This window comes from Trametes versicolor, assembly GCF_000271585.1.
Source record: "Trametes versicolor FP-101664 SS1 unplaced genomic scaffold TRAVEscaffold_2, whole genome shotgun sequence".
NCBI lineage: Eukaryota > Fungi > Basidiomycota > Agaricomycetes > Polyporales > Polyporaceae > Trametes > Trametes versicolor.
In genome coordinates this window covers 3504152-3522955 of record NW_007360322.1, presented here as the reverse complement: position 1 = coordinate 3522955, position 18804 = coordinate 3504152, and the positions used below count along the sequence as shown (strand labels likewise).

The window sequence follows — 18804 nt, the reverse complement described above, 5'->3', positions numbered from 1 at the left end:
ACTAGTAAGTAAACATGTAAGGAAGCATAGGTAGTGTGGGACTTACTCTTCAGTCTGTGAGAGAACGACTGAAGAGCAGAGGCCTGCAGAGTCCTCCTTATATACTACTGGGGAGGACGATGAGTAAGCGTATAAGAAGAGAGCATGTGACGTCCAGAGGACGCTGACTGAGCGATGAGTAACGCTGAGTAAGGGAGCATAATCGACATAAGGTCAGATAGTCCATGGCTGAGTAATGCGAGTAATCCGGACGCTGTCTAGAATAGTCCGGAACATCGTAGAACGTACCAGAATCATGTGGAGGGATGGCAGGATGCCAAGTAAGTACAGAACAAAAGAATGTACGTATATGGTAAGTAGGAAAGTCCATGCTGGCGTATGGTAGACGCACAGCCACTATCACTGCCACTCCCGGTCCGGCACAGCCGTAGACACAGAAGTTCAACACGTCCGCCGCCGTCGCTCCCGCCGATGTCGGACATTGACGCTACACTGGCAGGATCACATCCCTGCAATGTGTCTGCTAGCAGCAGCCTATAATGATATCGGAGACGTCGGTGAGAATTAAAGGAAATGAACCTGCGCGAACGGGGGAAATGCCGTACCGTATGACGAGGGCTTCGCCGGCGGAAGCGAAGAACACCGCGTGCCCCACAATGAGCATGGCCTAGCTCGTCTCGAAGACGCGCGCTGACCCTGATACGAGTACGTGCTCCAATAGACCACTGGCAGCACGTTCCCGCTGCCGCGTAGACGTTACTGCCGCGCTGCACAAGGATTTGGGCACACATTTGAGGGGGACCGCTTGGTGGGAACGTGCACTCCTGCGGGCTGGACCCACAACTGCCGGCGCCTCACGTCTGCCCAAGGCGGACATAACCTGCTCACGCGAGGATAGAGCCGCGCAGGACGGAAGAAGCCGACACAAACTCCCGGGGCGGGAGCTTGACTGACAGTTTTGGTTGAGCTGTTGCCGGACATCGTTCGCGTCCGCGGTCCTCGCGATATGGAGGGACCCAGTGCTTTGGACACCTCGTGCCCGCTCTGCCGGGGGCGCTGAACATCTAACGGGCCCGAGCAATGTGCCTTGCAGCCCGTACGTATGGTTCCAAGCATGCGGGTCCCCCGGTGGCGTTCACAGATCAGCGGCTGTGATCTCCGCAAGAGCGCACGCGGCCGCGCCTGTGTGGGCTCCTCGAGTGTGTTGGGTGAGAGACAAGAGAGACCACCCCGCGATGGAGGTCCTGCAGGGTAAACACCGCACAGCTCTGGCGGAGTCATCAAATGGAGGACGAGCGCGATGTGCCGTACATGAAAGCCTCGTTGGCAACCTCGAAAGATTTCTTCGTGCAGCCTTTGTACCGAGCCGATCAGCATGACAGGTGCGAGCTTAAGAAGTACGTGAACTTACCTTGGTGCAGGCCGCAGTGCGACGGTGTTTCTCGCAGTAGAATCCGAGCCCCGATGGTCTACAGAGCCCTGCTAGCGTGTATATGTCGTCTCGGTGAGGGTGTGCCTGTTGTACATTGCGAGGGGCTGTATGGAAGCGATGGGAATGGCGCGGGAATGACTGTTATGCTCGAGCGTGCTCGACTCGGAGCGAATTCGGAGGTGCTGTGTACAAGCGAGACGTGATGGCAAGTATGGTCAGGAACCTTATGAGAGAGTCTGGGCACCGAGTTTCGGCTCGCGCCGCCTGATACGTGCCACCGCCGGAGTGGACATAGTCACTGGAAGAGCAGGGCAGCTTATGAGCGTACACGCACGAGAATTCGCCGCTGCGCAAGGCGCGAACTGCACAGAGCTTAGCATGAAAGGAATACGGCACATGCCATGCGCATCACCAGAAATCTGCTGCTTACCTGAGATGTGGCATTCACGAGTGTCGTGCCGAAGAGCGTGCCATCTGCCCTTCCCGGACGGTACAATGCGGAAGAGGCTTTCCTGTATTGAAATGACGCGCTCGCGACTTCCAAACGAGGGCTGGGTCACTGTGGCAGAAGTCTGATCCTCGCCTACCAAAGCTCCGACGGCGTGACACGCATAACTCGGGCTAGTCGATGATATGCAGCCGGCGAAATGAAGTAGTGAGCGCAGCCATTCCTTGCGTATATGAGAATACGCACGCGGGTCCTGCACATCCATAGTCGACGAGGATGGCAAGCAAGGGCGGGAGATACTGAGTAGCTGCTCGCAAAGTAAGCAGTACAGTATCGCATGGGGAGATCATTGCAGGCTAGATTAGCAAAAATATCGCCAGATTTGGGCGCGGGGCAAGAGCTCACTGTTTTTCCTCTTCGCGTCGGAGGGGAACCGGTTCTCACGCACCCAGATGTAACAACCTGAAAAAGAATATCAGTGCTATTTGCACAACAGGGAGAGTGTGAAATGCTCACCCGTCTCCGCGATGTTGAGCATATGCCCATAAGACTATGACCGCTGACGTTCGGACCGCCATGGCTTCCCCCGAACTGCCCGACGTGCCCCCTTCCCCGCCCTCCGTCTTCCCGGAGGAGCCCCCCACCGTGACGTTCTTGCCTCTCCAACCCTACACCGCCCTAGAGCCCGAGTCTGCTTTTCCGACCACTCGCGATGGCTTGCGCATGGAGCTCCGTACTGAAGTCATCGGCGAGTTTCGTGAGTACCAATCGCGCGCTCTTTCCACCGTCCAGCTGCTCACAATGATTCTAGGCAGACTCACCGGCGTCGACGACGCGAACCTCAGCTATTCGGAGAAGCTATACGCAAAGAACACCGTCATCAGAGACGGGTGGAAGCTGTGCGGATGGCCGAAGAAGATTCCGTTCACGGACTTCAACAGCATCCGGGGAGGGAACACGGCGCTGTGCACGCTGCTCCGTCGCTGGCGGAAGGGCGTTCTGAGGTTCGAGCGTGCGACCCCCGAGGACATCGAACTTGCAAGGCGCAACCCGAGCGCGGTCCGCCCGGGTGCTGCGAGGAAGAAGGCGCGTCCATCGCCGGCCGCGGCCGCGCCTTCTTTGAACGACTCCGTCAACGTCTCCCCGCTCGCCGACGACCCAGGTAGCCCGAGCACCATCTGTGAGCATTCGACATTGCGAGTCCAGCCAGCGCCCGCGGCCGCTCTCGGCGAACACCAGCGCCAGCAGCGTATGGACACGAAGAAGCCTCGCGGCCGAGACCTCACGGGGCCGTATGTCCGCAAGAACCCGTTGCCAAAGGAGGGCGTCAAGAGCAAGCCGTTCATCATCGACTCTGACGTCGAGGACGACTTCGGACAGCCTGCGGCGGAGCACGGGGAGTTCTATATATTCGACGAGCCGATGCCGGCATTCCAACCTGCCAGTGACGCGGAAGGCGGCTTGTTCGCCTTGTTCGCCTGTTCTCCATTCGAGTCCAACGGACGCCCGAGCGGCACCATGCGCCTCTCGGACGTCGTGATGGGTTTGTAGCCTGAGGCGGAGGAAGGGTCAGGCTCGGAGTGGGATTGGCGAGTGTTCGTACCTGCTCGGGGGCTGGCGCGAGCATATTCGTAGTTCTTGTGCTCGCAGCGCGGATTATATTCACAATTAATTGGAATTCTTGGGCAATGCTGGCCGTTGCGTCCGTTGAGAGTGAGCAGGGAGGGCGTTGAGACAAAGGTTTGGAGACGGCGGTGGTGGGCGTCTCAAACGAGGCTTCTTTCCCGTTCAGGCAGACATGCGCGCTTGCGGATCGTTCCTTCGTCCTGCTCACTCATTCAAGTTGCGTGCCCAGCCTGCCTTGGAGGAAACTCGCTCGCCCGCCCGCAATGCGAGGTCTCCGATTTACTGGCAGAGCGTGTTTCGGGTTCTCGTAATGCATGACTAATGCACAAGCCTCTACGGCGGTTCATGTGCTCAGGCTTGAGCCGGGCAGGCATCGACATACAGCGAAATCCGACAAGGATTTCTCGGTTTAAGGTATGTGCAACCCGCAGCCGTGATATATCGAACCTGACGCGCCTCTAGGCTCAACAAAGTGTCCCTGGTCCGCAATGGAAGACGCGGCTTCCGATCATTGCAAGGGAAGTGAATTCCCCCAATTTGAACTAGGCTCCCCTCCGCCGACAGATTTCGGATCTGGAGCGCTCGCACGCTGACAGTGACACGGTATATAAGGTTTCTGAGCGCGCAAAATCACTCCTAGTCGCCAACACCCCCTCCCTGCCGTTTCGTGTTTTCCTCCAGCTCGACCTGGCCTCGCCCCATCTGCGGCTACTTTGTACCACTGTGTCAGCTGTTGGCACCCCCGGGCCGGGCTCGCTCCCCCTTCTTTACCAGGCTGCTCTTCTTTACGACGGCCGTCTTCTCTGGGAACAACTCGCGAGGAGAGGTCAGCTCGCGACCGGTCCAGTGGCGGCAGCTTGGTAGCTTCGTGCGGCGGCAATGGAGGCGCCAAATTTGGTGGGCACTTCGCCGCGCATGCCAGTGTGTCTCCGCTGACACGGCGAGTTCTCGAGAGTCCGCGCGTGGGGCTGGCCCGCGACATAAGTTCGCTCGCTCAATGCTGGGCACGGGTTCAGGGGACTATGCATCTGTGGTGAATGTTAGGGTGAGTCTCGAGCCGTCTAACCGCGTTCGCCTGCTAATTCAAGGACTGTGGCAGCAGCTTGCGCCGAGTCTTGGGCTCCCTCTATGCAGTTAGGCGCCCGCACCGGAAATCGAATTTCTAGGCCTCCTCACACCCTCTTTGTGGCGTGCAAGCTGGTCGATTGAGGCGGTGCAGGCGCGCAAGCCCGGTGCGCGGTGTGAACGTACGCCTAAGCCCTCCTGCGGTGTTTTTGAGTCCACGCGCGGCACCGGCCCGCGACATGAACTCGTTCACTCAACGCTCGGCACCGGCCCAGGAGTCCATCTATCTGCGGTGAATAACATTAGGGTGAGTTTCGAGCCGTATAACTGCGGATTTCGCTGACTGATTCAAGGACTGTGGTAGTCGCTAGCTCCGAGTCTTAGGTTCCCTCCACGCAATTGGGCGCTCGCTCAGAAATGTGTATTTCTGGGTCTCCCCGCGCTCAAGTTCGTGACGCGCAGGGCAGTCGGTTCGGGCGAATAATATCCGGTATTGTGCTGCATTCACTTGGTGCGATGTGTGCGCGCATGATGCCGCTGCGGCGGTGCGATGGCACATCGCCATTCTGATCTCGCGCGGTGTTGCTCTACTGCCCGCGCATTTACTTTCGGTACGTCTCAATCTCTATGCGCCCCCAACGGGGATGCATGCTCATTCCGGCTCAGAATGAGGTCGCACATACTCGTATCGTGGCAAGTACGACGTAGAAAGTCCAGCGTACGCGCGGAAAAGGCGGTTTGGCTGGTGTAGGTGCAGCAACCGCAACCGCAGAGGCGGGGAGGGTCGCTGCGGCGGTGTGCTCAGGCGAACAGACGGGGCGGGCGTCCGAGTCGGTAGCGCGCGAGGCACCGTGTATCCTCGCATTCTCTCGATACTGCTATCCATGCTGCATGTCCGAGGCGAAAATCATGTATTCATTGACAGTGTATCTACGTTATGTACATCTTCGCGACGCTCTCGCCGCGTGTGCTCGATCCCACCGTGTGCCTGCCGACCTCGACCTCCCTCCCGCCCTGCCACCGCCGCCCACCAACCCTCACCGCCAACCAGCCCTCACCACCCTCCCATACTTACCGACTCGTTCTCCAGCCTCCAGCCCCGGCAGTCCGCACCGTCCGCGCCGTCCGGGAGCCCGATTGACCGTTCTATATCATCCCGCGAGCGCCCCCTCTCTACTCATCCACGAGCTCCCCAGAGGAGTCTACGCTCCCGCCAAGGTGCTCCCACGCCGCCCTGATCTTGTTCATCTCGTCCGTGACCGCCTGCAGCTCCGCCATGAACGTGACCAGCGCGTCCGGGTCGAGGTCGTCCATGTCCGCGTCGCCGTCCGCGTCGTCGTCCCCGCTCGCCTCCCCGTTCAGCATGCGTTCGATCCGGTCCCGCCGCTGCGCCTGCTCCTGGTACAACCGGATATACACCAAGAAGCACGTCTTGTAGTACCCGCGCAGGCCCGTGCGGTCTGCGGGGATCGCCGCGCGGGGCTTGAAGCGGGCAGGGTGCCTCTGCTTCACCTTGAATTTCTTCGCGGCGGGCTCGACACGGGGTGGGGGGTCGGACTCATCAGAGGACGAGGTGAATTGGATCGAGGGCCGACGACGCTTCGTGCTTGACGCGCGATGCGGGCCATCGTCTTTCGCGCTCGCGCTCGACGATGAGGACGAGGGCGGCTGCGGGTTCTCCGGCATCGAAGGCCTGGGCGGCAGAGACGAGCGCGGCGGTGGCGAGGACGCGAGCGATAGCGGCGACGGCTCCTTCTTCACCTTCATGGGCGGCGGGCGCAAAGGCGAGGGCTCGCGCAGCACGGGCTTCTTTGGTAGCGAATGGTCCCGCCCGCGCGGCTTCTCAGCGGCGCTCTGCTGGTCGTCCAAACGGCGCTTCTTCGTGTTGCTGAGCGGGACGTCGCGTTCCGAATACTCAGAGTCGTCTCCGTCTCGCGGAGCCTTCTTGCGCTTCAGAGGAACAGGCGACCCTTGTCCTCTGGATCGCTGCCGCTCGTCTGCCGCACTCTGTCGCTCGCGCTCGCGCAGCCGCTCTTCTCGTCGTTCTTCCGCAGCACGCTCCTCCTTGGTCTTCTTCCTGAACTGGGGCGTGGAGCTCTTGGGCTGCGGCGATGGCATCGGCGCTGCGATCGGTGGGAGCGGCCGTGCCGACCCCGAGGGCGCAGGTAGCTCGCGCTCTCGCTTGCTTTCTCGAGCATCCACCGGTCCTGTTCTCTTCGGAGGAAGAGGCGAGTGTGCGCGCAGGTCGGTGGCGGGTGGTGTGGCGGACGCCTTCGGGATGAGCTTGAATCCGGATCCAGGCCTCCGGATCGTAGGCCGCGTCGCGCTAGTGGGCGTACCAGCGCCGCTTCCCTCGTCCGTGTCGCGTTCGCGCGCTCTACCCTTGACGCTGTGCTCATCTCGACCCGGACGCGCGCTTTCGTCCTTCGCGATGATGATATCTGGCACCTTCTTCCGCACTCCCTCCGCAGGCTTCGCTTTCTTCGTCGTGCCTTTAGACATCATGCCCTTCTTGGGCTCTACGCCCGCCGCGCTGGGGCCCGCCGCTGACTTGGCCGACGCGCCGTCGGCTTCGCGATAGCGCGCATGCTCCCAGACGGGGTCGGACTCTGGGATCCTCAGGCTCTTGTAGATCCCGCGTGCCTGCCGCGATAGACTCAGGCGTTCGTCCGGTTCCAACAAGGGCCATCCGTACGGCCGCACGTCGCGCCACGACTCAGGCTTCAGCTCCCATAGCTGGGGCGTATCAGGGCCGCTGCCCCTAGTTCCAACCTTCGGCTGCCCCACCTGCGCAGCTGTCAGAGAGCGCGTATAGTCACATACTAACCAGACAACTCACGCTGTGCAACAGTGAGATCACTTCCTTCTTCATCTGCGGAGACGGATCCTTCCCCACACACAACCCGATGGCCTGATCGGATGTCCGAGGCTTGAGCGCCAGGCAATGGATCAGACGCGCTCTCGTCGGGGGAACCTCGTTTGTTGATCCATTCCCGTGGGAGCCAGAGGCCGGAAGCGGTGACGCCACCCTCGTCTTCATGCCCGACGGCGGGCGGTTGACCGGGGGCAGAGCTGGGCGACGAGGGGCTGTCGCGTCCTTCCGTCTCCCCTTTGCGCTGGAGCGGCTCAGATCCGGGGGCGTGTCGAGGTATATGGCCTTACGCTCGGTGCGCTGTTTCTCGGCCTCTAGCGTTCGGTCACGCACCGAGCTTTCGACCTTCTCCCCGAGCTGGCGGTCCACAGTAAACTTGCCGATGACGTTGGCGTACATCTTGAGGGGGGCCATGGGCTTTTGCGCCGAAGCCATGCGGAGGTATAGTTCGTGGGGGCCGTTCTCTTGGTCAGCTCGTACAGAGTAAAAGGCATCGTTGATGTAAAGTCCCTATATGCTTGTTAGAGATACATGTGCGGGGTAAGAAGACGAAGATAACGCACTGGGGTCTTCCCGAACTCGAAGTGCAGTTTGGGGAGGTTCTGCGCGTCCTCCAGCTGCTCAAAGGTCTCCGCCGACATGCGGAACAGCATGGCCTGCTTGGGTTTGGTGTGCATAAGATCTCCGGGACCAGGCTGTCCCTGCAGGGTGAGGGTTGCGTCGGGTGGAAGAGGCATGGTGGCTAGGGTATCAGAGTCGGACAATGCAGCAGCGAGTGGCGCGGTATGGGGGAACGTCAGAGGGAGGTACAGGCCAATCCACTGCGCAGAGCCGCCTATATAGGCAGATATGGCGGGTATATGCGTCGACGACAGCGACAGCAACGGGGACAACGATGTGGGCCCGAGCGTGCACGGCGGGGAGGTGGGGAGGAGAGACTGAGTTGCGGTTGTGGCACCGCCGTCTGGTCAGATCGTATCAGTCCACGTGCGCTAGCCGCCCGCCTCGCCCCAGTCCGCGTTAGGCCTCAAACCTTCGCGGACGCTTCTCTTCATGAGCTGCGAGGCACGCCCTCGTCCAGCCCTCCCGCTGCGACGACCGGTGACGTCGTTGGCCACCGCGTCACCGCTCGTTCTCGTGTGCACCACCAACTGCATTGCTGCGACACTAGTATGTACACGGGCGCCCGTCTCTACTCTAGTCGACTACTAACCCCCCAATGCTTACCTCCGTCGCACGAGCAGCCTCGGCCTGCACGTGTACCGCGCGCCGATGATCAGTGCTACGGCCTCCACTTACCACTCGACCGCCCTCGCCCTGGTGTCTCCGGTGCTGCATACTAACTCCTGAAAGGTAGAAGACGGTTAGCGACGACGCATTCCGCCGAAACCCACCCTTCGTGTGCTGCACGCCGCTCTGCTACGACTGCAAGTGAGTGATCCGACCCTACCTTACCCGCAAATCGAACGCTGACACGCATGGTCAGCATGTATGCGCGCGCGAGTCGTGAATAACGCAAGGACATGCTCGTCGTGGACGGCGCCGTACGTTCACCGTCATATTCGCAATGACGGCGGCGGCGTAAGCTGTACACACACAGTCAGCGGACAGATGGTCGCAGGAGCCACGACCCAGGACGTACCGGACGACACAGCGCATTCAGTGTTCGACGAAACGAGGGCGGTGGGCGAAGAGGTGGGGATGGGCCTCCTCTCAACGCCCTCCGCCAGCTTTTAACCGTCCCAGGATGCGCACGGACCGCCCCCTCGTCCTGGACATGCACCGTGCACGCCCGGGAGCCTGAGCTCGCTCTTCGGGTCGTGGCGCGCTCGCCATCTCTGCCGCCGGCGCCCCGTCCACGCTCGGACGTCAACGCTGTCCGGGCCCCACGCACACGCATCCCTGACGGCGTATCCCAGCCTGGACGGCGCACGTTCCGCGCCGAGCGAGCAGCGTCCCCCAGCGCAGGCGTCCCGCCTCCTTCGCCGCCCTGCGCATCGTCTGCGGGCTACGTACCCCGCCGCTCGAATGTGTGCAGCTCGGTGCGGCACAGACCGCCCTCTCCGTGGGGACAGCACGCACACGGGGCGCGGGGCGCAGAGCGCAGCTCGTTGCGGCTAGCACGTTCGCAAGGTACGTACACGGTACACCGCGCTCGACGTTCGCACTCTCGATCTGATGCCCCCGTGCCCCGAAGCGAGCATGGACGCCGTTCCCATTTGCGTCCAAGACGCCGTCTCCGCGCATGCCCGACGCACAGCGGGCATGTCGCATGGTCCGCGTGCTTCGCACCGTCGTGTACGCCGTGCCGCATGCGCCCTCGCCTCTCGTCGGCGGGGCCCCTCCCCTCTCGAGGCCGACTCCCGCCGCGACGTCTCCCCGTGCGGCTTCCTGAACGCGATGGCGCGCTCACGCGCACCACGACGCATGTACACTACAGTACGCAGTGCCGTCCGCGCAAATATATTGCGTCATCTTCGCCCGTTGGATGGCTGGAAGGAGGCAGAATACGGCGCGTCCCCGCCCGCTGTTACGTCCTTCAGTGGCGTTCCTCGGTCCACGCGCATGGGCGGACGTCTGCGGGGCTCTCCGCCGTGCACAGACGCGTGCGGGCAGTGCATGGCGGCATTTCGGCGGGCGGCGCCGACGCGCAACGTCCTCGAACTGTGAGCACAGGGGCACGTTGTGCGTGCTCGGGACGCCGCTCGAGGACGCCCCCAGCGTCCTCAGCATTCGCGCATCGTGCGCGGTCGTCCCGGGGACGGGGGCGCGCCGACAGAATGCCACTCTCGCGCCTCGGCGCCGCACCAGAGGCCTTCGTAACCGCGATAGCATGTTGTATCACACCGGGACGCATGGCGCCGCCCAATCCCAGGGCAATCAGGCGAGCTCGTCTCCGCGTCGTTCCACGGCCAGAAACCAGATGAGAACACAAAATCACGGCTCGCGGTCCGTGCTCGTGTCGCCCCGCGGCGCGGCGTGGAACGTTAGGCAACACGACGGCCTCCCGCCGTTTCCCGCCGCTCCCAGCTGTGCGCGGCGGCCTTGGGACAAGCTAAGCTGGATCTCGACGATGTCGCGGGGCCACTCGTTCGCGCGCGTTCGCGCACGTCGAGACGCCGCTGCGGAGCGGGCCTCTCGACCTCAATTGACGTGCATGCGCTGTACATCAGCAGGGCTCCCCTCGCCGCCGTAGTTCGCGGCCGCGGGACGCACGCAGTCGCTGCGGTGTCGCGCGAGCGCGGGTACATTTCCACGAAACATCGCGTTCCCGCCGCGCCCTGCGTTCCTCGCCTTCCGAAACGCACGCACACACTCTACGCACCGGGTCGCATGCGCTCTGTGAGTCTCGGCGCGATCCGGGCGTAAACTGCTGACCGCGTTTCCGGTGGTTTCATGGGCAGAACCGGCGGAATGCAGAAAAACGCGCGTCCCGACCTCCGTGCACATCCTCCCGCGGCGCGATGTCGCGAACGCGCTCGAGCGGACGTCTGCGATGGGCCCTCGCTACGCGTGAATGTGTGCGAGGAGAAAAGTTGCCCGTCGACGATTTCGTAAGGGGGGACCCTTGGTGCGTGGCCCGGCGGTGCGTCTGTGCGTATATATTTCGTACTCCATGTATTGAAGTGATGTATACCATCTAGAACGCGGCGGATGGACACACAGCATGCAATCCACATGCGCTCGCGGCGCTCGATCGTCGCTGTGCTCGTCCGGGTGCTGTGCCAATGGGGGAGCCTCCCCAGAATCTCGCCAAAACATCGCTTCTCCGTCGGGTTCTGCATCTGGGGCCGTCCAAAACGCACCTATGCGCTCCGTGAACCAGGCCACGTACGCTCCGTGAGTACCAGTGCGATCCGAGGACAAAATGTTGACGTCGTTGCCGGTGATTTCATGGACAGGACCAGCAGAACACAGAGAAATGCACGTCCTGGCCCGTATTTTCATCCTCCCGCCGCGTTCTTCTGCCAACGAACTTGGATGTGCGTCCGGTACATGCGTCTACACGCCTGCATGTTCCCGGAGAAATAAGTTTCTGCTCGATGATTTCGAAAGGGGGGACCCTTAGCGCCGGGTCTGGAGGTACGTCTGTACTTATACAGCTCGCACTCCACGTATTGAGACGCTACAAACAATCTAGAACGCGGCGCAGGGACGTACAGCATGCGATACACACGCGTACGTGGTTCTCAGTCGTCGCTGTGCTCGTCCGGGCGCTGTGTCAATGGGAAAGAATCCCAGAATCACGACAAAACATCGCTTCGCCGCCGGGCCCTGCATCGGGAGCCTTCCAAAACGCACCCACATACTCCGCCAACCGGGTCACATGCGCTCGGTGAGTACCAGCACGATCCGAGAACAAAATGTTGACCTCGCTGCCGGTGATTTCATGGGCAGAACCAGCAGAGCACCGAAAAATGCGCGTCCTGGCCCGTATTTTCGTCCTCCCGCGGCGTGCTTCGACCAGCGCGCTCGGATGTACGTCCGCTACACGCGCTCAGACGCTTGGATGTCCGCGGAGAAATAAGTTTCCGCTCGACTATTTCGAAAGGGGGGACCCTTAGCGACGGGTTAGAGGTGCGTCTGTGTGAATACAACTCGCATTCAAAGTGCTGATGACGTCTCATCTATCTAGAACGCTGCGTATAGACGTACATCATGCGATACGCACACGTGCACGATGCTCGGTCGTCGTCGTACTCGCACCGGCACTATTCTCGCTGGGAAGCATGCTCAAAATCCCGCAAAAACGTCGATTCCCGTCGACTCCCGTTTCGGGTGCCCTCGAAATCGCAGACGCACACTCAGTGCACCAAATCGCGTGAGCTCGGTGAGTTTCAGCGCGATCCGAGGACAAAGTATTTGCCTCGTTATCGACGATTTCATGGGCGGAGCCAGCAGGACGTGAAAAAATGCGCGTCGCAACCTCTGTTTGCATCCTCCCGCCGCGCGCTTTCGCGAAAGTGCTCGAGTGGACGTCTCCGACGCATGCTCGCTGCGCTTGAATGTGCGCGGCGAGAACATGCCTCTCGGCGAATTCGCAAGGGGGGGCCCTTAGCGCCGGATCTGGAGGTACGTCAGTGCGAACATATCTCATATACAAAGTGTTGAGATGCTCTTGACAGTCTAGAACGTGGCGCGTGGACGTACGGCATGCACTGCGCATGCACACAAGGTACTCGGTCGACGCCGCACCCGCGCTCGCGCTGTACTCATCGGGAGCATCCCCAGAATCCCGCCAAATCATCGCTTCCCCTCCCGCGACGGCACCGGGAGCCCTCGGAAACGCAATCACACGAACAGTGCACCATTACGCGCGTGTTCGGTGAGTTCCAGCCCATTCTGAGCACAAAAGGTTCGTATCCTCTCCGACGTTTTGCATTCCCAGCGATGGGGCCGCGGCAGAGAATTCGCGCGACGGCCGAGTTTGGCATCCTCCCGCGTCGCGCTTTCGCACACATGCGCGAGCGAACGTCTGCGTCGCGCTCTACCACGCTCCAGTGTGCGCGCTGGCGAAGTTGCATTTCGATGATCTGCAGTTTGTACGAGGGGAACCTTGGGGCTGCATCTGAGTTCGGTAATAATCCATGCCCCGAACATGTAAACACTTCGTAGACGTGTAGAACACGGCATGGGATCTGCGAACCATGCTCCACACATGCACCGCGTGCTCGGTTGGCCTTTGACAACACATCCCGAGGTATCTTTGAAAATTCGACTTGTGGACATTTAAATTGAGTTACCGCGTGCAGAAGGTCAAAGCCTGGGTGTGCATTGGAACTGCGCACACCAGTGCGGATATATCATATCCCTGAGATGTGAATGAATACACTGCGTGCGCGTTGGGAAGGCGACACGGGGTCCTGCGCACTCCTCGCCACAAGGTTCGCGGCCATTACTATATTGCACCTGCGCCGTGGGGCGTAACCCGACAAGACGTTGTCCTCCTCGATCCGATACCGCCTCTAGAAGCTTCGCGAACACATAGACGTGCTTCCCCGCACCGAGGCGCATGTTTCAGACCAGCCGCAGCGCCGTCCGCGACAATAGCACGTCGTCAAGACATTGTAGATAATGTGCCTATGGTAAGATATATTTCGCAGACCAACCGACTTCACGTATGGATCCTGCACACATACTGCAGGATGCGGCCTCCACCCGTGGCCCTCTACGACGACAGTCACATAGGCCTCGCGCATTGTGCTGCTCGAGTCGCACGTCCGTCCGCCGCCGTCGCTCCCGCTGATGTCGGACATTGACGCTACACTGGCAGGATCACATCCCTGCAACGTGTCTGCTAGCAGCAGCCTATAATGATATCGGAGACGTCGGTGAGAACGAAAGGAAATGAACCTGCGCGAACGGGGGAAATGCCGTACCGTATGACGAGGGTTTCGCCGGCGGAAGCGAAGAACACGGCGTGCGCCCCACAATGAGCGCGGCCTAGCTCGTCTTGAAGACGCGCGCTGACCCTGATACGAGTACGTGCTCCGATAGACCACTGGCAGCACGTTCCCGCTGCCGCGTAGACGCTACTGCCGCGCTGCACAAGGATTTGGGCACACGTTTGAGGGGGACCGCTTGGTGGGAACGTGCACTCCTGCAGGCTGGACCCACAACTGCCGGCGCCTCACGTCTGCCCAAGGCGGACATAACCCGCTCACGCGAGGATAGAGCCACGCAGGACGGAAGAAGCCGACACGAACTCCCGGGGCAGGAGCTTGACTGACAGTTTTGGTTGAGCTGTTGCCGTACATCGTTCGCGTCCGCGGTCCTCGCGATATGGAGGGACCCAGCGCTTTGGACACCTCGTGCCCGCTCTGCCGGGGGCGCTGAACGTCTAACGGGCCCGAGCAATGTGCCTTGCAGCCCGTACGTATGGTTCCAAGCATGCGGGTCCCCCGGTGGCGTTCACAGATCGGCGGCCGTGATCTCCGCAAGAGCGCACGCGGCCGCGCCTGTGTGGGCTCCTAGAGTGTGTTAGGAGATGAGAGAGAGACCACCCCGCGATGGAGGTCCTGCGGGGTAAACACCGCACAGCTCTGGCGGAGTCATCAAATGGAGGACGAGCGCGATGTGCCGTACATGAAAGCCTCGTTGGCAACCTCGAAAGATTTCTTCGTGCAGCCTTTGTACCGAGCCGATCAGCATGACAGGTGCGAGCTTAAGAAGTATGTGAACTTACCTTGGTGCAGGCCGCAGTGCGACGGTGTTTCTCGCAGTAGAATCCGAGCCCCGATGGTCTACAGAGCCCTGCTAGCGTGTATATGTCGTCTCGGTGAGGGTGTGCCTGTTGTACACTGCGAGGGGCTGTATGGAATCGATGGAGATGGCGCGGGAATGACCGTTATGCTCGAGCGTGCTCAACTCGGAGCGAATTCGGAGGTGCTGTGTATAAGCGAGACGTGATGGTAAGTATGGCCAGGAACCTTACGAGAGAGTCTGGGCACCGAGTTTCGGTTCGCACCGCATGATACGTGCCACGAGCCAGAGTGGCCATAGTCACTGGAAGAGCAGGGCAGCTTATGGGCGGAGACGCATGAGAATTCGCCCCTGCACAAGGTGCGAACTTCCCGCCCTTTCCACACCCGCACAGAGCTTAGCATGAAAGGAATACGGTGCATGCCGTGCGCATCAACAGAAATCTTCTGCTTACCTGAGATGTGGCATTCACGAGTGTCATGCCGAAGAGCGTACCATCTGCCCTTCCCGGATGGTACGATGCGGAAGAGGCTTTCCTGTATTGAAACAATGCGCTCTCGACTTCCAAACAAGGTCCGTGCGCGACAGAAGTCTGATCCTCGCCTACCAAAGCTCCGACGGCGTGACGCGCACAACTCGGGCTAGTGGATATTATGCGGCTGGCAAAATGAAGTAGTGAGCGCGGCCATTCCTTGTGCATCTAAGAATACGCACACGGGTCCTGCACATCCGTAGTCGACGAGGATGGAAAGCAAGGGCGGGAGATACTGAGTAGCTGCTCGCAAAGTCAGCAGTACAGTATCGCATGGGGAGATCATCGCGGGCTAGATTAGCAAAAATATCGCCAAATTTGGGCGCGGGGCAAGAGCTCACTGTTTTTCCTCTTCGTGTCGGAGGGGAACCGGTTCTCACGCACCCAGATGTAGCAACCTGAAAAAGAATATCAGTGCTATTTGCACAACAGGGAGAGTGTGAAATACTCACCCGTCTCCGCGGTGTTGAGCATATGCCCATAAGACTATGACCGCTGACATTCGGACCGCCATGGCATCCCCCGAACTGCCCGACGTGCCCCCTTCCCCGCCCTCCGTCTTCCCGGAAGAGCCCCCCACCGTGACGTTCTTGCCTCTCCAACCCTACACCGCCCTAGAGCCCGAGTCTGCTTTTCCGACCACTCGCGATGGCTTGCGCATGGAGCTCCGTACTGAAGTCATCGGCGAGTTTCGTGAGTACCAATCGCGCGCTCTTTCCACTGTCCAGCTGCTCACAATGATGCTAGGCAGACTCACCGGCATCGACGACGCGAACCTCAGCTATTCGGAGAAGCTATACGCAAAGAACACCGTCATCAGAGACGGGTGGAAGCTGTGCGGATGGCCGAAGAAGATTCCGTTCACGGACTTCAACAGCATCCGGGGAGGGAACACGGCGCTGTGCACGCTGCTCCGTCGCTGGCGGAAGGGCGTTCTGAGGTTCGAGCGTGCGACCCCCGAGGACATCGAGATTGCAAGGCGCAACCCGAGCGCGGTCCGCCCGGGCGCTGCGAGGAAGAAGGCGCGTCCATCGCCGGCCGCGGCCGCGCCTTCTTTGAACGACTCCGTCAACGTCTCCCCGCTCGCCGACGACCCAGGTAGCCGGAGCACCATCTGTGAGCATTTGACCTTGCCCCAGCCAGCGCCCGCGGCCGCTCTCGGTGAACACCAGCGCCAGCAGCGTATGGACACGAAGAAGCCTCGCGGCCGAGACCTCACGGGGCCGTATGTCCGCAAGAACCCGTTGCCAAAGGAGGGCGTCAAGAGCAAGCCGTTCATCGTCGACTCTGACGTCGAGGACGACTTCGGGCAGCCTGCGGCGGAGCACGGGGAGTTCTATATCTTCGATGAGCCGATCCCGGCGTTCCGGCCTGCCAGTGATGTGGAAGGCAGCATGTTCGCCTTGTTCGCCTGTTCTCCGTTCGAGTCCAACGGACGCCCGAGCGGCACCATGCGCCTCTCGGACGTCGTGATGGGTTTTTAGCCTGGGGCGGAGGAAGGGTCAGGCTCGGAGTGGGATTGGCGAGTGTTCGTACCTGCTCGGGGGCTGGCGCGAGCATATTCGTAGTTCTTGTGCTCGCAGCGCGGATTATATTCACAATTAATTAGAATTCTTGGACGATGCTGGCCGTTGCGTCCGTTGAGAGTGAGCAGGGAGGGTGTCGAGACAAAGGTTTGGAGACGGCGGTGGTGGGCGTCTCAAACGAGGCTTCCTTCCCGTTCAGGCAGATTGGCCGGACTTGGGCGCTTGAGTATCATTCCTTCGTCCTGCTCTCTCATCGTGCACTCAGCCTGCCATGGAGGAAGTGCGCCCGCACGCTCGCAATGCGAGGTCTCCAATTTATTGGCAGAACGTGTTTTGGGCTCTCATAATTTATGGCTAATGCATGAGCCTCTACGACGGTTCATTACGGGCTCAGGCTCGAGCCAGGCGGGCGTTGACATCCAGCGAAATCCGACAAGGATTTCTCGATTTAAGGTATGTGCAACCCGCGGCCGTGATAAATCGAACCTGATGCGCCTCTAGGTTCAACAAGGTGTCCCTGGTCCGCGATGGAAGACGTAGCTTCATTGCGAGGGAAGCGAATTCCCCCAAATTGAAGCGGGCACCCCTCCGCCGACAGATTTCCGATCTGACGTGCTCACACGCTGACAGTGACACGGTATATAAGGCTTCTGAGCGCGCAAAATCACTCCTAGTCGCCAACGCCCCCTCCCTGCCGGTTCGTGTTTTCCTCCAGCTCGACCTGGCCTCGCCCGCATATGCCTCGCCCCATCTGCGGCTAGTTTGTACGACTGTGTCAGCTGTTGGCACCCCGGGCTCGCTCCCCCTTCTTTACCAGGCTGCTCTTCTTTACGACGGCCGTCTTCTCTGGGAACAACTCGCGAGGAGAGGTCAGCTCGCGACCGCTCCAGTAGCGGCAGCTTGGTATGCGAGCGTGTGCTTCGTGCGGCGGCAATGGAGGTGCCAGATTTGGTGGGTACCTCGCCGTGCATGCCAGTGTGTCTCCGCTGACACCGCGAGTTCTCAAGAGTCCGCGCGTGGGGCTGCCCCGCGACATAAGTTCGCTCGCTCAATGCTGGGCACGGGTTCAGGGGACTATGCATCTGTGGTGAATGCTAGGGTGAGTCTCGAGCCGTCTAACCGCGTTCGTCTGCTAACTCAAGGACTGCGGCAGCTGCTTGCGCCGAGTCTTGGGCTCCCTCTGTGCAGTTAGGCGCCCGCACCGGAATCGAATTTCTAGGCCTCCTCACACCCTCTTTGTGGCGTGCAAGCTGGTCGATTAAGGCGGTGCAGGCGCGCAAGCCCGGTGCGCGGTGTGAACGTACACCTAAGCCCTCCTGCGGTGTTTTTGAGTCCACGCGCGGCACCGGCCCGCGACATGAACGAGTCGTTCACTCAACGCTCGGCACCGGCCCAGGAGACCATCTACCTACAGTGAATAACATTAGGGTGAGTTTCGAGCTGTATAACTGCGGATCTCGCTGACTGATTCAAGGACTGTGGTAGTCGCTAGCTCCGAGTCTTAGGTTCCCTCCACGCAATTGGGCACTCGCTCAGAAATGTGTATTTCTGGGTCTCCCCGCGCTCTTCGTGACGCGCAGGGCAGTCGGTTCGGGCGAATAATATCCGGTATTGCGCTGCATTCACTTGGTGCGATGTGTGCGCGCATGATGCCGCTGCGGCGGTGCGATGGCACATCGCCCTTCTGATCTCGCGCGGTGTTGCTCTACTGCCCGCGCATTCACTTTCGGCACGATGCGCCCTCAACGGGGATGCATGCTCATTCCGGCTCAGAATGAGGTCGCACATACTCGTATCGTGGCAAGTACGACGTAGAAAATCCAGCGTACGCGCGGAAAAGGCGGCTTGGCTGGTGTAGGTGCAGCAACCGCAACCGCAGAGGCGGAGAGGGTAGCTGCGGCCGTGTGCTCAGGCGAACAGACGGGGCGGGCGTCCGAGTCGGTAGCGCGCGAGGCACCGTGTATCCTCGCATACTCTCGATACTGCTATCCATGCTGCATGTCCGAGGCGAAAATCATGTATTCATTGACAGTGTATCTACGTTATGTACATCTTCGCGACGCTCTCGCCGCGTGTGCTCGATCCCACCGTGTGCCCGCC

The 18804-nt window shown here is 60.5% G+C and overlaps 6 protein-coding genes across 6 annotated transcripts; 5 read left to right on the top strand and 1 right to left on the bottom strand.

The window, feature by feature from the left end:
• Positions 1 to 2675: 2675 nt before the first annotated feature.
• TRAVEDRAFT_77890 (uncharacterized protein) lies at positions 2676 to 2954 on the top strand (the record flags this gene model as incomplete). Its single annotated transcript, XM_008036433.1, has 1 exon — positions 2676 to 2954. A coding segment is annotated over one exon (279 nt), but the record flags the coding sequence as incomplete, so codon positions are not given.
• A 2790-nt stretch (positions 2955 to 5744) lies between these two features.
• On the bottom strand, positions 5745 to 8180 carry TRAVEDRAFT_43808 (uncharacterized protein; the record flags this gene model as incomplete). Its single annotated transcript, XM_008035732.1, has 3 exons — positions 5745 to 7358; positions 7411 to 7953; positions 8007 to 8180. 3 exons carry the CDS (start codon positions 8178 to 8180, stop codon positions 5745 to 5747), a joined length of 2331 nt encoding a protein of 776 aa, XP_008033923.1.
• A 745-nt stretch (positions 8181 to 8925) lies between these two features.
• TRAVEDRAFT_26768 (uncharacterized protein) lies at positions 8926 to 10243 on the top strand (the record flags this gene model as incomplete). The annotated part of the gene is given in 6 exon segments (XM_008035411.1): positions 8926 to 8976; positions 9036 to 9116; positions 9130 to 9139; positions 9160 to 9446; positions 9479 to 9576; positions 9641 to 10243. Coding segments are annotated over 2 exon segments (553 nt in total), but the record flags the coding sequence as incomplete, so codon positions are not given.
• Positions 10244 to 12727: 2484 nt separating this feature from the next.
• On the top strand, positions 12728 to 13080 carry TRAVEDRAFT_26766 (uncharacterized protein; the record flags this gene model as incomplete). The annotated part of the gene is given in 2 exon segments (XM_008035410.1): positions 12728 to 13023; positions 13039 to 13080. A coding segment is annotated over 1 exon segment (182 nt), but the record flags the coding sequence as incomplete, so codon positions are not given.
• Positions 13081 to 15837: 2757 nt separating this feature from the next.
• Positions 15838 to 16149, top strand: TRAVEDRAFT_114697 (uncharacterized protein; the record flags this gene model as incomplete). Its single annotated transcript, XM_008036432.1, has 1 exon — positions 15838 to 16149. A coding segment is annotated over one exon (312 nt), but the record flags the coding sequence as incomplete, so codon positions are not given.
• A 159-nt stretch (positions 16150 to 16308) lies between these two features.
• TRAVEDRAFT_26765 (uncharacterized protein) lies at positions 16309 to 16819 on the top strand. Its single transcript, XM_008035409.1, has one exon. The coding sequence runs from the start codon at positions 16363 to 16365 to the stop codon at positions 16660 to 16662; it is 300 nt and encodes a 99-aa protein (XP_008033600.1). The 5' UTR covers positions 16309 to 16362; the 3' UTR covers positions 16663 to 16819.
• Positions 16820 to 18804: the final 1985 nt, after the last annotated feature.